The sequence below is a fragment of the Manacus candei genome, unplaced genomic scaffold (genome assembly GCF_025592945.1).
Source record: "Manacus candei isolate 608988 ecotype Guabito, Panama unplaced genomic scaffold, ASM2559294v1 h1tg000141l, whole genome shotgun sequence".
Taxonomy (NCBI): Eukaryota; Metazoa; Chordata; class Aves; order Passeriformes; family Pipridae; genus Manacus; species Manacus candei.
Window position 1 is genome coordinate 140,495 of NW_026138189.1, and position 17,171 is coordinate 157,665.

The 17,171-nt window shown below is 41.2% G+C and overlaps 1 protein-coding gene across 1 annotated transcript; it reads right to left on the minus strand.

Moving 5' to 3' along the window:
- Positions 1-171: 171 nt before the first annotated feature.
- On the minus strand, positions 172-13,883 carry LOC127462824 (kazal-type serine protease inhibitor domain-containing protein 1-like). Its single transcript, XM_051771741.1, has 4 exons — positions 13,091-13,883; positions 7,867-8,027; positions 6,116-6,260; positions 172-4,752 (listed from the first exon to the last, which is right to left on the minus strand). Exons 1-4 carry the CDS (start codon positions 13,545-13,547, stop codon positions 4,607-4,609), a joined length of 909 nt encoding a protein of 302 aa, XP_051627701.1. The 5' UTR covers positions 13,548-13,883; the 3' UTR covers positions 172-4,606.
- Between the last annotated feature and the right edge of the window lie 3,288 nt (positions 13,884-17,171).

The following is a 17,171-nucleotide window of genomic DNA, read 5'->3' on the forward strand; positions in this document are numbered from 1 at the left end:
GGGGCGGGAACAGGAGCAGCGCCGGGGCCGGCCGGCTGTGCGGGGCGGGCGCCGGGGCGGGCGCCGGGGCGGGCGCCGGGGCGGGCGCCGGGGCGGGCGCCGGGGCGGGCGCCGGGGCGGGCGCCGGGGCGGGCGCCGGGGCGGGCGCCGCCTCACACGGGCGCGCCATTTTGTCCGTGCAGGTCGAGGTCGTGTGGTGGCTTCGTCTTTGTGGTCGTCCCGCGGGGTCCCGGTAGCCGAACGGAGCCGTGGATTTCAGTAGTCACCGCACCGAAGTGCTGCCGTACACCTTCATTTGGCCTGGCGCGGTGCAGATTAATGCACAATTTCCAAAGAATTTACTCTCAGACTGTGAGAGATTATAAGGATATTCTCGTTTTACAACAGCAGTTCACAAGTTGCGTGGGAGTAATTCAATGTAGCATGAATTTCTTATATTTAAATACAAATAGTCAGTACATGGGCCAAGCCATCATGGTGTTGCTCCGTCTGTACTGAAAAGATGCAAACCGATGCCTGTGCTGCTGAGGCAGGTTTTGGACCAGCACAGCAGCCGGGAGTTGGATTCCGCTGTGGAAAGTGCAGTAAGTGTTCTGAGAGTAGAAAAACACGGAACGCTGCTTCAATCCAACAGGGCAAATAGGTGATGCTCAGGCAGTTAAATCTGCATCCGAAGGGACAGATTACACTGTGATCCCAGAAAGGGGGAAACCTCTTCTATAGGTGTCTATAAAGGAAATAAAATTTAGAGAATAAATTTGTCTCGGTTTCCAGTTAAATGAGATGAATCCCATTTTTGCTAACCACTGGTGGTTAGACAATAGGTGGAGCCTGTGACAGCCAACATGGTTAAGTTACCACAGACATTTTACTACTTAAGTACTGCAAAGACTGGGTCTGATCCAAGACATTCTCTTTCTAGAGTTAAAGGAATAATTCAGGGTTAGTAGGGAAAACATGTAATGTAAATCAGCACAGAAGAAGGTCAATATGTTTCCCTGATGCTTCATCACCTGCATTGCAAATATTCCCATGTGAAGCCTGGTAGCCCCAAAGAAGAGGCCCACTGTGGTAGAATGTCTCAGGAAATAGAAATTGCTTTAGATCTGGAATGAAAACATGAATTTGCTGGATTCATCTTTGGTAGCAAGGTTGAGTTATGACAATTTAATAGGGGGGAGAAGAAAAGTAATTTCTTTGTACATGAACTATCACAGTTGAATCACTTAACCATACATTTTTGTACAAAATACCTTAATTAATTATTTGAGACCGAAGCAAAATTAAAACAGAAATGAGGTGAATAAGTTAAATAAACAGTTAAGGAGCAGAGTCTATGGACAGCACATGTACCTAAGTGTGAGTGAGAAATGGGGTTTGTGCAGGATGAGCTAATTTCCAGCTTGTCTGGAATAAGTGTGTTTCTTCCTAGCCAGGAACGTCTGTTTCCCCCCAGCCTGGGTCTCCATGTGGTGACAGCTGAGCACTAACAAGTGGAGAGCACAAAGCTTGTGCCAGGGACAGGCAGGGAGCACACACTTGGCTCTGTGCTCAGCTGCACAGTGCAGCCCTGTGACTGCAACTGATTTAATCATCATTGAATTATTTTAATCTCTGAAACACAATTGCCTTTCTATAGCCGATTTCTGTCAACTATAGCCTGATTATTTTAAGAGGAAAGAAATTGGTCTAGTGGAATTAGTGGATTCCTAGACTAATACCTGACAAAACTCCTGAGATTTACCACAGCAAGTAAGAATGTTAGATTGTGAAAATACCCCAGCCTATGTCAGGGTCCTAGGCCAAAGGACAAAGCTCATTAAGTAGCATAATTTCTTTGGCAACTTTTATAGAATGTCTTTACCTTTACATGGGAGGGGGAGATGACAGAGTAAAGATGATTATGTGACAGGAGGAAGCTGTGCCATGAAATTCAGACTTGCTTCCATGGAAAATAACAAAATTCTTGCAGTGTTCAATGGAAGCTCAATCAAACAAGGGTTTAGGTCTGCTTCACAAGATACAGTACCAGGACTAAAGCATAGTTTCCAGCTTGTTTCCTGCTAGGTGGAATAAAACCGGCTTTTTGAACTTGCTCTTACTTTGGGTTATCTGTTGCTACAGGCAATCCATTCACAGTTAGATCCATTCATTTGCCATGCTGCTTAGAGAGGGCTGAACCTTCTCCATACTTTTTATAATTTAATGTTAAATGACTTGATTAAAGCATGTCAACAAAACCAGCCATTTCTGTCTTCTCCCATAAAAAAGGAACTAGGAATTGTGTAGGGTATCAGTGTTCCTTGTCTTTTTGCATCACATTGGTATTTTTCCTAAAATGCAGTTTTCTTACTGAAAGGAATGGCTTATATATTGTTAAATATATTAAAAAAATACATACAAGAGAAATGCAACATATTTAATTTAGAATCCTTTGTTCTGCGAAGGTTAGCTTTTCTTAAATAGACATAGTCCATCAGGCCAAGCACTCACAGACTGGTATTTGTTTTGGTTGTGCTGCATATTTGTTCATTCAAACATTCTTTTCTTTCTGTTTTTCATTTTACATTAACAACAGCAAAAGGCCCTGAAGAATTCTAATTTCTTTCTATGGCTAATGATTTCAAGATTATTTTCTGTGCCATGTACCAGGCTATGCCAATATATATTGCCACCATTTAGTGATGACTTTAGTACTCTAATTCATTAGTTTGCAATGCTGATGACAATTGATCCTGAATATATTAAATAGTTTCATAAAAAATAATCAGTGATTTCTACCAGATAACTTTATGTTCAAGTTAATATATAGTGGATAAACAAAAGAAGTTACTAGACATATCACTAAGAAGACCAGGAAGAGTCCATAAAAGCAAAATCAGTAATCAAATATGAAGCCACTTCATAGTCCTAATTTAAACTAATTAATCTTTTTCAGTGACACAATTACATGCTTTCTTATCACAAGTTGACAATACTCTGTGAAGTCTGAAATGAAATAAATTATTCTTTGCTTGTTTGCTACCTGGGCAAAGGTCAATAATACCTCAGGGCAAACACAGTCTATAGCCAATTTCCTAAAGTAATTCAAATTGAAAGGAAAAAATCTTTCTAATAGCAAAAAAGGTGCAAATAGCACATTAAAGAAGGAATTTGTGATGCATTGTGTATGCTTAAAAATCCTACATGTGTATGCATACAGTAGCATTGCCCCTGAAGCTTTCTTGTCGCCATCAATTTAACTCATGGTTACCTTGGTGTGTGCAGTAATCACTATGTGAGTTTGTCCCTTGGATGAAGAAGACTGCAGATACCAAGGCTTTCCAAGCAGTTGCCCGAACTTCTGCTTCCTTAGTCCTAAATGTTGAGTAATTTACCTCTGTTCATCTGCCCATAGGAACCAGAGATGTAAGTGCCCCCCAGAAGTGGGTTTCATAGTTGATGTCTTCAGTCACATGTTAATTCAGAGCCAGCCTTCATGTAAATAGTTAACAAAAGCAAGTGGAGAAATTTTTCACTCTACACTCAGAAGTATCGTGTTTTTGAACCTGTTTCCTTTGCTGTCTGGTTCCTGTGGATCGATTTGAATAATGTGCATGTGTTCAGTGGGTTTCAGAAAGAACGATTCCTGCTTTTCTGCTGCCGTGTCCAGCAGCCTGGCAATGCTGGCTGGGCTTTAGTCGGACATAGCATGGATGGGTCAGAGCAGGAGCAATTTGTTCACAGCACTAGATAAAGGAACCCTTGTAGGGCAGATCTCTGTGTTTGAAAAGCAGGCACCGAGCTACAGAGCCACTGCTGCCTTTAAACTGCAGTGATGCCACCAAACACTGCCCTGTTCAGAGTGAAGTAACCATCCCAAACTCTGAACCGCTCCCTGGGCTGGGGGAAGGAGCCAGCACTTTGAGGAGAAATGCAGGAGCTGTTACAAAGAGGAGTTCAAAGGTGTGCTCAGCTGCTTGAATGCACAAAGAATCTTTTCTAGGAATATCTGAGTATTGCCAATAAAACAGCACTTACTTGCTTTAGACTGGGATTGCTTCATGTATCTATTAAAAGTAAACAAAATAATCCCCCAAAAGACACATAATTCACATTTGATGAGACTAATCATGGAACATTTCAAATGAGAAGGAAAATCTTGCTGAAACTTAAGAGAAAACAGGAACTAAGGAGATTAAAGACTAGTTTGCAAACTCCATACTTAGGCTTGTTGCCATGTGAACAATCTTTTGATATTTTGTAGTACATTATAGAAAAAAAGCAAATTGATACAAGGTAAAAATTTTGTTTAACTATTGACATTTTTGCTAGACAAATTAGAATGTGTGAAAGAAATTATAAAATAATTTTAAAATTAACATAAAATTTGATGCCTTTGGTATATCTAGTAGAAAGGTGCATGTTGAAGCATTATATTTAACAATTTAAATGTGAGGTGTTACAACTGTTCTTATTTCTGCTGAGTAGCATGATACACTTTATCCAAAGCTGAATTTCAGGAAGGTGGATATACATGTGTTAGCAGAGGAGCCATTTACAGCACAGAGATTACTGATAAATATAACAGTGTGAAAGGTATTGGACAACAGATGTATAAAAACTATTATTCAGAGTTGTTTCCGTTATCATAGTCCCCGGATTCATATTCTTCATCATCATCTTCATCAGAATTGTCATAATAGTCCTCATATTCAATGCTGTAGCTTGCACTTCTACTGCCAGCAGTAAATGCAAATGGAGGAGATGGGTCTGCAAAGCATAATTGAATCCAGATTAAAATAGTTGAAGATAGGAACAAAGTTGAAAGTACAGGTTTGGATTCATATAGCAAGTTCAGTGTTTCTGAATCCTTGTTATCTATGAAAAGAAGAGGGGTTTTATCTGATGACTTGACCTCATACCACTGAAGCTTGTGATACATGAGCAAATTTCTGTATAGAATCGTGGAATCACAGAATAATTTGGGTTGGAAGGGACACTGAAGCTCATCTCATTCACCCCGTGCCACGGGCAGGGACACCTCCCACCAGCCCATGTTGCTCCAAGCCCCGTCCAACCTGGCCTTGGACACTTCCAGGGATGGGGCAGCCACAGCTTCTCTGGGCAACCTGTGCCAGGGCTTCACCATCCTCACAGCCAAAAATTTCTTCCTAAAATCTAATCTAAATCTCTCATATTTTAGCTTAAAACTGTTCTACCTTGTCCAACCACTGTCTGTCCTGCCTGTATAAAAAGTCCCTCTCCCTCCTTTTTATAACCCCCCTTTAGGCACTGGAAGGGGCTCTGGGGTCTCCCTAGAGCCGTCTCTTCTCCAGGCTTAACACCAGCATCTTGCTCAGCCTGTCTCCATAGCAGAGGTGCTCCAGCGCTTGGAGCATTTCCGTGGCATCCTCTGACCCACGCTAACAGGTCCACATCTTTCCTGTGCTGAGGACATTGAAAATGCATTTAATTCTCAATACTAGTAAACTATGAGGTCAGTCCTCTGCAGGTCCTCTGCACCTGCAAGTATTACCAGAGGCAGAAAAGCTTTGAAAGCCACTTGCAGAAACTAGATTAGTGACAAACTCCTCTAGATCAGGAGGCAAATATAAGACAATGTATCCTTATTCTAAATTTGCCAGGAAAGCCAGTTCCTTGGAGGAAGAAGGATGTTATTCTGAAAGTCTGGGCCCAATACAAAACAACAGCAGAGCTATTTCTTACATCTTTCTAATCACTCTCATTAAGGAACAAAAACTGTTTCCTTCCTAATTTTTTGAAAAATAAACAGCTAAGCAGACCTGCCATGGTTCAAAGACTCCCTCAGCTACAACAGCTGTTGTTCTGGGTCCTACTAATATCAAAGGACTTCTGTAGGATAAGGATATGTCTCAGCTGTATGGCTCTAATCCACAGCTTTCTGTTTTCTGGGAGCTGGTATAATTTGCAGCAAAATATTACAATATCAACCCATTAGGGGATAAAGTAAAAGAAAAGCACACAGAAAAGTTAAAATATGGGCACTTTTGGGTAATTTCTCCTATCCTTCATCTGCATTCTGACAAACCCATCCTTTGCAGCCTGTTTGTATGCATTTTTATATTCTTTACATCCAAATAAAAAAAATTACCGTCAACGACTTTCAGTCTTGCAGAGGCATATGTTGCACCATACTTATTTCTGGTGTGGCAGATGTAAATGCCTTCATCTGACTTTTTGAGTCCTTGAATCTGCAGCCAACCTGTCACGCCATACTTCTGAGGCCCACCTCTTGCCTTTGAGAAGGAAAGAAATGTTTGAAATTAAGTAGCTAGGAGACACCATGATATTTCTCAAAATAATTGTGAATGGATTAAATATCATTACAACCTTTGCTTTTTTTTTTTAGTGCCATTGTGCTTTGGTTCTGTTTGTTCCTGCTCTGTTTTACCTTCTTACTGCTCTGCACCTCTGGGTTCATGTGCTCCCATCTCTGCTCTTTCACCTTCATTGCCCTTCACAGTTCTTTCATTCCTGTTCCTTCTCGTGCTGCTGATTCCCAGCGCTCCTCCTGTCTTTTGTCCCGGCACCACTTGCTGCTCCTTCAAAGCATTGCCCCTTGTTCTCAAGCTCAGCAATTTCTTCAGGATGAGAGCAGGGAGTGGATCTGGGTGAGTTGTTCAGGGCCAAGGGACCTGCCCAAGCTGCCACTCAGCAGCCAGGTTTTAGTGGATTGGCATGACATTCCAGGAGCTTTCACACTTCATGACAATCAGTTTCTACTGGCTTGGATTAGAGCCTCCTAAAGGGGTGAGCTTTCTTCGCCAAACAAATAATGCAAACCCATTCAGAGATGTTAACAGAGATGCTCTCATGCTGAATGTATTAATGAGATAGGTAAACAGGGGTCAGTTTAGCCTCTGAGGTGACCAACATTTGTATGTGGCTCCTTGCACCATTGTCTCTCAGCAACTTTAAATCCACTAATCCCACCTGTGTTCATTCTGCCTCTGGAAGAATTTCTGAATAACTTCCACTTCTGGTACTTTGGTATTTTTGGTACTTTAATTAACTTTTTCTATGTTTTTCCTCTCTACCGTTTTTTCAGGTTGTGCCCCATGTCCATTGGATCTGACTGCTTTTGGGCTGTGTATCCAAAAATTTGCCATGCATTTCACTGCATGGTCTCTGCTCATGTTTTTTGACCATTGGGGAATGCATTAGTACAGGCTTCAGCCTTCCTGCAGGCTGCCTGTACAGCTGGCATCGTTTGCCAGCCCAGAATGTTATTTCCATTTAAAAGCGTTAACATTTTGATTTATTTGGTTTCAGCTAAAACTTTCAGCCTATTTCTAGACTTGCTTGAAGCCTATACCAATGCCATTCTACTCATTCCCCTCAGATTAAAACACCAAGGCCACCATAAAATGAACCAGTTTCTTTGATTTCCTTATGAATGCTTCAGGGACAGAACCCAAATGACAGTTCTCAGAAACAGCATCTTGCACAGGAGAGCTTTAGATACCTGTCAGAACCAGGTTTCCTACCTCAAGAGTAGAAAAGGTGCTGCAAACAGCCATCCTTCCCAGAATGTTCCTTCTTTCAGGCAGTAGCCCAAATGGTTCCATTTATGTGTTTGCTCAGTTTTTTTCAGAATCAGACCTACATGAAGAGACTCTTCCATTGTTTCTTTCCCTGAGCAGGCCAGATGGTACCCTGGCTGTTGTTCCTTCTGCTGGGACTGCCAAAGCATTAACTGAAATAATCATTTTTTGTATAGTCAGAGGGCTCCTACTGGGAATCTATTTATTGCAACAGTATTGTGTTTTGTAGGAGGAATGCACAGATTAACCACCCTGCTCCTCTTGCCAAACTGTATGCCATGGAAAACTCAAGTTTTACCTGAACTGAGACGTGGGTGTCATCTCCTGGCAGAACCATTTTATTCCCCTTTTTTTTCCATTCAAGGTGTGGCATAGGATAGGCTGACACCTCACAGCCAAAAATGACATCATTGCCTGTGTAATTCTGGGCATCCTGAGGTGGCATAGAAATAACAGGAGCTGCAAAGAACCGACAGTGGTGTTTTAGAAGACAGTGCACCAAAGACCACAAACACAAAAGGATGTAACGTTAATTCCTGATGCATGTGATACATTTCTTGAGTACAAGAAATTCTGTAGCAGACAGTCACAGAGTGACTTGATTGTATGATAGTTCTTCTGAATATCTGTTCCATTTTGGTTAGCTAAAGGTCAAAATACAGCTATTGTGAACTTGTCAAATTTTGGTCTTGCCCTGAACTTGCTAAAACATTGTCCCGCACCCATGGAACCCATTGCCACAAGTTACAGAACAGCAGCATTAATGCATTCCACATTTGTCCTCAATTGCTATTGATTTCATTCAATAGTCTTGTTATGAGACAACGAATGAAAAGGATTGAATTCAATTAATTCTGTAAGGGTCTATCTTATATTTATTATAACTCTTATATTTCCACTTACTTGTTTCCTATAGTTCTCTTACCCTCACCCCTCTCCACTATTTATTGGTTGCCTCTGAATTGTGCTTTCCCTTTTCCCGAAGCAATAGCTGCCGGTAACCACGAGAGGGAGCCAGCCCGGGGGCTTGAAGACATTGAAAAACTAAACCATCCCTTGATGTCTTCATACATGATTTCAGTACATATTCCTCTATGACTATGTATGAACATACTAAGTGTTAACAGGAGATGATGATATTTAGCTGCAAAGAGCAAAATAACATATTTATTGTCATCACGGATTTCCTGTTTTGGAGATCTCTGCTTTCTTTCCCCCTGATCTATTTGTTGTCAACAAAAAATGTTTTTCCTTCTAAAATCTGTTTTCCATTTCCAGATCAATGCTCAAAAAGGAATTCATTTTCTGGTCCATTGGGCTTGTATTTAATTAGCGATTTTATTTTTTTACAGATTCCAGATTTCTGGAAATAGAAACTTTAGTAAATAATTAATATAATACTAATATATTATTATATAATTATACGTTATTATTTTATATTACTAATATATTTTATTAATAAGTAAAAACCTGCAATATTTGAATCAGTACAGAGGTGCAGCATTTATGCTTCAGCATTTGAAATTGTAACAGCCCATTCCATGTTTTCAAGCAATATTTTCTAACACATTTGTCAGTTTTTCAGGATTTGTGTCTATGCAGAAAATATGAAATGCATACTGATTAAAATTAACTGCAAACAAATTATACAGCAAACTATCAATTTCCCCATTTATAAATAGCTCAATAAACAATCTTGCTGCTCTTAAAAGTAAGGTTTTTCAAACTAGGATACTTAAACCCTTAGATGTTTGTTCTTTCACGAGAACTGTACATTCAGAATCTGTCTATTATTTAAAAAATCTTGTATTCAAATCAACATTAACTGAATATCTGGATGAGAATTTTTTTTTCCCTTCAAATCTTAAAACTCAGTGCAGCCACACTCCTTTTAGTGATACATCCAGTATCATCAGACATCTAGTTAAGCTTAAAATGTACCAAAACCACCAAATGTGTACACTGACTCACAGTAGTTCTTTGAATTACTCCCGCACAGAGGCAGTGTAAAAACTTTTTAGAGAGGCAGATGTTGCCTGGTGAGTATTTTTGTTGTGGTGCTGACTCGGGTGCCCTGTGCATCCCCTGACAACACTGCCATGGCCAAGGACTGAGTCCCAGCTGTGGCTAAGCCCAGTGAGGCCACCCCAGTGCTGTCCAGCACTGTCCCCCATACAGCTGGATGAATTCCACCCTGGAAATACCCCTCCTGCTATTAACTGTGAGGATAATACAGCTTGGGAATGCCTGGGTATGGTCTGAGTCCCAGCACTTGAGTACAGGGCTGACCAGGACTGGCATCATGTGAGCTCAAACTCACAGCAAGTAGTAGTTTTGATCTAACCAAACTGCTTTTCCTAAATCTGAACACTTGACAAATATTTGCATTATCTACTCAAACTTGAAGTGCCTTCAGAAATAAAATACTCCATGTCTCACAACACCATTTTGCTGTATTTGCAGAAGAAAATTGAAGTAATGAGGTACCATTTTAACAGAAATTTATAACCTTCATTTTTGAGTGTTTCAGATTTTGTGTTCAAACAAATTCTCCCATGCATATCTGTGTGTACTTTTTTTGTATAACTGATTAGAAACAGAGCTTTCCTGTTATGATAACCTGTCACTTTGATGCCTGGAGTAGATAAATTTTTGTTGATAGCCATAGAAAGCATTCTGATGTCTCAGCGTCCAGAACTCAATGGGCAGGAGCTGCTTCTTTCCTTTTACAGTCCCAGTCAGTCGCGAATGATCCCCATGTGTTACAGAAGACATAAACAAGAAGCCAGGAAAAGCCAAAATACTGCTTCTGCTTCACCTTTCGCAATCAACCCAATAGCACTCCTGACTAATGAATTACATAATTCACAGGATATTTTTTCCTCATATTGTATATTATTATTTTTTTCTAATCTGTGTCTGATTTGATGAAAATGGCAGAAAATTTTGTGGCTTATTTATTTGGTTTTACTCCAAAATTTACGTTTAAAATTAATCATGTGACATAGCTAAATATAAAGAGAATCACTGCTAGACTGTTCTGTTAGTTCATTAAATTATCAGCAAGAGAGGTTTGGATGTGAATGGGGATGGTTTAAGCATGGAGAATTTGTGCATAATTAATGTACTTAGTAACTTTGGTAAAATATTATCAAAATAGGATCAAGACTAGCTTTCAGGAAAGGTTATTTCAGTATTTCTTTAGTGACCTAGGCCTTTTTCTTGTGATAGAGGAAAGATGAAAGGCTGTACTCTTCTGATGAAAGGAGTTTATTGTTATTTATTTATTCATTGGTTGCTGTATACAATTAATCTATTTGGCATCAATAGAAAACAGCTTTGAAGGAGAAATAACAAAACAAAGTACTTTGAGTGGAGTGAAAGTTATATTTATAGCTTGGCATCAAAAGCCCACAGCGCTCAGTGTTTGTTTCACATGCAAATTGGAGTGGGTAAAGGCGGTGCTGCAGAGAGCTCGCTGCTCTCAGAGCCAGGCTCCCCGTTGCCTTTTGTGCTCGGCTGCAGCCCTGAGAAGCTCGGTGCCCTTTCACATGGCCCTGCGGGCACACCCGGGCTGGCACTGCGGCTCTGACGGGCCGAGCAGCGCCTCTGGGCCCTCCTGCTGCGGGACGGCCCCGGCTCCGGCCGGGCTCCAAAGCACAGCTGAGCCGCAGCTCGGGGAGGTGGGGGACACGGCACTGGTGTCCCCCCGCCAGTGCAGCCCCCGCCCAGGCTGCGGGGCTCTGCTGCAGCCGGCACACACACCAGCTGGGCACGGTCCTCCCCAGCAGCTGAGGGCATGGGCCCTGCTTTTCTTAACTCAATTCTGCACAGCACTGACACGGCTATGAACATTCCCCAGGCTTTGGTGCATTTCAATAAGCCGAGCAGCCTTAAGATATTTCTCTGCATTCCTGGAGAGAGGGTCCAGCCTTTCTGGGAACCCAAGGAAGCAGCAGGAAAACATTGGGGGTGATTCCTGCATGCAGGGCAGCTAAGCTCATTCCTCCTGCTTGAGGAGCAGCCGTGTGATGTGCCTTAGGGGCGACTGGAGGCCTGGTGGGTAACACCAGCAATTAAAAGTGGTAATACTTCCAAATTAAAGTTTCTTGTACGTGGCCAGTTCTGTTAAATTAATTAGAGGTACCATTGCTTTAAGCCTGTGTGCCTGAGCAGCTGCCTCTGCTGCAAAGACACCAGCACTTGCTAACAGAGTGGCACTTCCACCCGAAAGGCCGACAGGCTTTCAGTTGTACTGCAGGCTGGTGAGCATGTCTTTACTGATAAGCCTCATTTCCCAGCTTAATACCCTGATGGCAAATAAAGGATTCTTCAATGGATCTTTCTCTTGCAACCAGAGAAAGAGGAAAGAAGCCTGGTATAAACTGTTGATCACTTTTCCTTTTCAGTGTTCAATATCCAGTGTTCATTCAATATAAAACACAGCATACAGTCTAAGACTGCTAGAGAGGAGTGGGTAAAATGTACCTGAGTTACTCCCATATGTGGTCCTTTGTCAGAGTTGCAATTTTGAATTCCCAAAACTGTGACCCATTTATGACCCGCAGACCTTTTCTACTTACTTCATTTGAGAAAATATTTCATTTACTTAAAAAAACCCCAGTAATTTCTCAGTCAGAAAATAAAAGCCTCTTCACATTTTCATTTTATATTCATGTGTCTTAGGAGAAAGGTACTCAGGAGTAATGACTTGTAATAATATGAAGAATGAGAACAGCACATGAACAGGAGTCAGCATTCCCCTGAAAACCCACCTAAGAATCCTTCCACTAACAATCATCACAGACAACTGTTCATGCACTGTGTCTTTAGAGAAATTGTTTCAGCTTTATTCTGTTCTAATATTTGAATTTCTGTTTCATGGGTTAGCTAGATTTTATGATGATTCTCAAATTGGATTATTTTGGATTATTTTTTTGTAAAAAGAACAGAGCTGTTAATTAAACCCTATCTTCTATTGCCCCTGCTTCACTGCTTACCATATATACTCACTGGTGGATACACACATGCATACATATATATACACATATACATACATGTATGTGTGTGTATGTATGTTTATGAATGAGATCTGCCTTACTATCACCACTTTAAAATTAGGTTAGTCCTCTTATAATAATAATCATTTGCCTGTTTTTCCCAGTCTATCCTATCTGTTTACTGATTCCCAACTACACAGACAACTTTTGTAGAAAAAAATCATACTCTGATTATAATAATCATACTCTGATTATTCAGAGAAGAACCAGTCTGTAGATTGATGGCTTATTAGTCACCATGTGATTTAATCGACTAGTCTAATCTAGAGGCTTATAACATACAAGATTAAGTACCAGCTGCTAAACCACATGTTTAACACAAAGTAGTATTATAACAGAATAATAATAATTGTAAAAAAAATGCCGTATTAGTTTAATAAAGCTAGATTAGAGCAGCTAGTAAGACATCTGGAAATAGAATCAGCTTTTTTTTCAGTTTGGAAGTGCCTCTGTACACATTACCTGATTCACATGGCCCTTTATGTTTCATGCTGATATTTCTTTTTGCAGCATAAGCCTTGTTGAATTGACAGATGTTCTCGTAGGTTTTCCCTTCGGGTCCACAGATGCTCTCTTGAGACTTGCACACACACTGGGGTTCGGGGACTTCCCCAAACCTTGCTTCATCAGCATCCAGCCTGCACTCGAGGTCATCCCCACATTGCCCATAAAAATGATTGCCCTGGTCCAAGTCGCAGATCTGACCTTCCACATTCCCACATTCCCGACAGCAGCCACAACGATCCAACACAGTCCCGGCTGGACAGTCTTTAGGCTCCGAGCAAAGCGTCAAATCACATTTTCCACAACTATCTCCTTCCCTTAGCAGCCTCCACCAACCTCGGTGGTACAAGGCAGGGAAACTCAGAGAAACCTGTACCAGTGCTATCAGCACTGCTGTAACCATCCAGTGCTTCATCTTGAGAGTGTAACAAACAAGCAGAAAAGGTCCTTGGAGTAAAGCCAAGGGGAGGAAAAAAAAAGAAAAGATAAAGAAGAGCAAGCTAGTGAGAGAAAAACATCACAATCCTGGCTTTGTTTTAGAATATAAACGCTACTGCAAACACAGGCTTTAAGAAAAAATTAGCATCAAATTCCTAGTCTGGAACTGATAATAAAAATGCATAAACCCCCACCAGCTTTTCTCTAATGCAGTTTGGAATGTGAGTATTGCTTGCACAGAGACCAAACTGCCCCCTCTGACAGCTGAGTTGAAGCTCTCTGAAAAGCTGTTTGCTCAGTGGCTCCTTGAGCCAAATTTGCAAAGCAGTGCTCTACTGAAACAATATTTTATTGCAGCTATTGTAGAAAGGGGAACAGGGTAAATAAGTGTAAAACGAAAAAATTGACTTCTATGAGTGCCCCTGCCCTCCATCAGGTGAAAAAGATGGTCACAAAAAGATAAACATGGGTACAAAGCAGCACCCAAAATCCCAGTGCCCTAGGGCTGGGCCAGTGCTCCAGAGAACTGGACTTGGTTTAACACCAAATGTCATCTATTAATGATCACAGCTAGGGGTCCTGAATTTACAGTTTACTTACAGGCTCTATACAAGCAAGAGACAACCCAAAACAGCTGGAATTGACTTTAAACTCTTGGGTTTAAGATGAAAGATGCCTATAACCATTAAAAAAACCATTGTTCTCTCTCCATATATCTTCTTTTTAGTGTTTATAGGTGTCTGTGCTTTACAGCACAAAATAATGTGTTTGTCTCTAAGAGCAATATGCAAAAGGTTTAGAACAGAGACAAACATGGGCAAGCTGCTCTAGCGTCTTCAAAAGAAGATTCTGCTGAAGTTTTAGGTGCTGCACTCATCTTTTCATAGGTCTTCTCTGCCTTAGTTTCTTAAGATGTAGTTGCATTGTGGGTTATGAAGGAAGATGAAAGAGGTAACTCTGATTTCTTTCCCTGCTCTTTCTGTATATATATGTCTGCCAGTTCAGGGAGATGGCTTTGCAGGGTCATTGTTCACCAGGTGTTACACTTTTCTTTGTCCACCTCAGGATTTAGACATGCTCCCTACCTCCTTGGCAGAAATCTCCCCTCCCTTGCACTGCTGATGAGATTTGGTGTCTGTAGCCCACAGGCTGCTGTAACCATTGTTCAAACCACATGCAGCTCACCAGCGATGCATCTTCTTGTCTGTGGGAGGTTGAAATGAAGCATCATGGAGTTACAGACTCTACAAGTATAGCTCAATGCCATGGGTCAAGGATCACCACTGCCTACAAATGAAGTGTCTCTGTGGTTAGATTAAAATAACTCTACGTGCATCACAGTTTAAAAATATAAAATTATGACACTGTTACCAAAGTGGAATAAAAGAGAAGTCATGCTTGTCCTGAAATCATCCCCAAGCAGCTTTTCTTCTTCTTTTATTATTCATGGTGCAGAGCTGCTACATAAGCTCAGTGAAGGATGCATTTTGTTGTACCAGCCTTGCATCCTCTGGGCACATCCACAAAAGCAAATATTTTAAGGTCATTTACTTTTTATCCCAAAATATTTCCATGGCTTTTCCCAAGTTCAGCTTCATACCTTCTGCACCTCTTGCTTTGAGTGAAGTAGCAGGCTGCTTCATAATCACTTCCTTCTCCCAAACAACATATAATGCAATTTCCCCCAGCCTACATTGGTGGAACACTTCTTGAAGCCAGCCTGGAGAGATCTGCAGGGCACTGCTTTTTTCCCTGTGATCATTGGGCTAATTCATATTCTGCAGTGCAAGTTTTTGCTTTGAATTTTGAATCAGATTGTAAAGGAGTAAATTGTGTGTGTAATTGATGCTTTTAACATTGAGAGTCAGAAAAAAATAGTAACCACTAAATTTAATGGGAAATTGATTTTTTGTCCCACCTCCTTATTCTGTTTAATGTGTTTTATTTCAGACTTCCTCATCGAGTTCTAATTGGATATTTAGTTTTGCATTATAGGGTCTGCTCATCACTGTCTATTTCATTACCTGTGTCTACAGCTGTAGGAGATGAGTATCTATAGGACAAGGGTTTGCTAAGGCTCATATAAAGTAAAAGAACGTTTACAAGGGTGAAACCATATATTCAAAGTGGAGCCAAAGCAGGAAGGTCTGCAGGCCAGCCCCGCACTTGGTAAGGCTGAGCTTCACCTGGGGTCTTCCAAGAAACCTGTGATCTGAGGGCTAAAAACCAGTACATTGCAAGGAAGTACCTCATGTGAGCTGGCACAGAGGAAACCCAGCACAGATATCCTAGAAAGCATATTTGGCATTTACCTGACTCATGTAATCTGAATTCTTGGTGTATTCAGCCTCTACATTAAGAACTGAGAATGCCTGTGATCTCGTTTAAACAGCTGCCACTTGGCAGAGGATCTGCACCTGAATATTATTTGGCCACTGATTCCTGAGCTCACCTGGAACAACTTGGGGCAAGAGAGGTTAAAGCATTGTTGTATGACATGGCCTGATAACTGTCTGAGTGTCTTTCATTAGCAAGGCTGCGGTGACAAGCTGAGGAGAACTCTCCACACTGGATGAATGTGTGGCAGTCAGAGCAAGAAGTATAAAGGGGGAGGAAGGACAGAGATTAGGATGCATAGCTGGGTTTGAAGTGGCACGTCTAAAGGCATAGTCCCATCTGCTTCAGTAATAAAATACGCATTATTTCAATATGTCTCTAATCCCTGAAGCTTGCTTTGGTGGAAAAAAGTGTTGATTTTCAGCACAAACCTTGAATTATCTTAATCCTAAATATCTCCCATAAAAAACCACAAGCAGCAGTGGATTAATGTCACTGGTGGATGTGCAAGACAGGCACCAGTGCTTCCTGTACCCTCAGGCTGTGTTGTCCATCAGGACATGGGCCACGTCTTGCAGAATTCCTGTAAGTGATTTGTTAAGCAAATTGTATTCCTATTCATTTCCTGCCTTCTTTTTGGGCCCTGGTGTTATGCTAAGCTCCTGACTTGTATTGCATTGTTTTGCTTTGCATAGTTATAGGTAATGGCTGATGCAATTTGAAATCCTGTTGCTGGTCATTCCTGAGGTACTGCTCCTTTAGAAAAAATAACGTTCAGCTCTTCATTCTGTTTTTATTAGTGTCCATTTGAGTCTTAATTAAGTTAAGGTTTCTGAATGTGGCTTTTGCGAGACTTGCAGATCTGGTTTTACGCAGACATGCACAGGAGTCCTGTGACGAATAACAGCAAAATACAAAAACCTTCCAAGTGTTCCTTTTACCTTTTCTAGTTCCTCTCCTTGAACAACTGAAGTCAAGTTTGGAAACTAGAGTGCTCTGTCTCTTAAGTTGTACTACCTGTACTTGAGGTACCTTTAGAGAGAGGAAATCTTGGCTGACTCAATGTGTTTCTATCCAAGGAACCTTATACTTGTATTATGTGCCCAAAAGAAGCGTTAAAGAAAAAGAATGTTTGCTGTTATACTGGGTCAGAGCAGGCCACTGGCTGTGCCCAATGGGTATGTGCAATACTGGCACTGCACTGGTCTCCTGGGATAAGTTTTCCCCCCACAGTATCCAGAATTGAGCTTCAGTGGAGGTGTTT

Coding starts and splice junctions, on each gene's coding strand:
- LOC127462824 (XM_051771741.1), bottom strand. CDS start 13,547: ATGAAGCACTGGATGGTTACAGCAGTGCTGATAGCACTGGTACAGGTT. Junction 8,028..13,090: donor TAAAGGGCCATGTGAATCAG/GTAATGTGTACA, acceptor GGTTCTTTGCAG/CTCCTGTTATTTCTATGCCA. Junction 6,261..7,866: donor ACACCCACGTCTCAGTTCAG/GTAAAACTTGAG, acceptor TCCTTCTCAAAG/GCAAGAGGTGGGCCTCAGAA.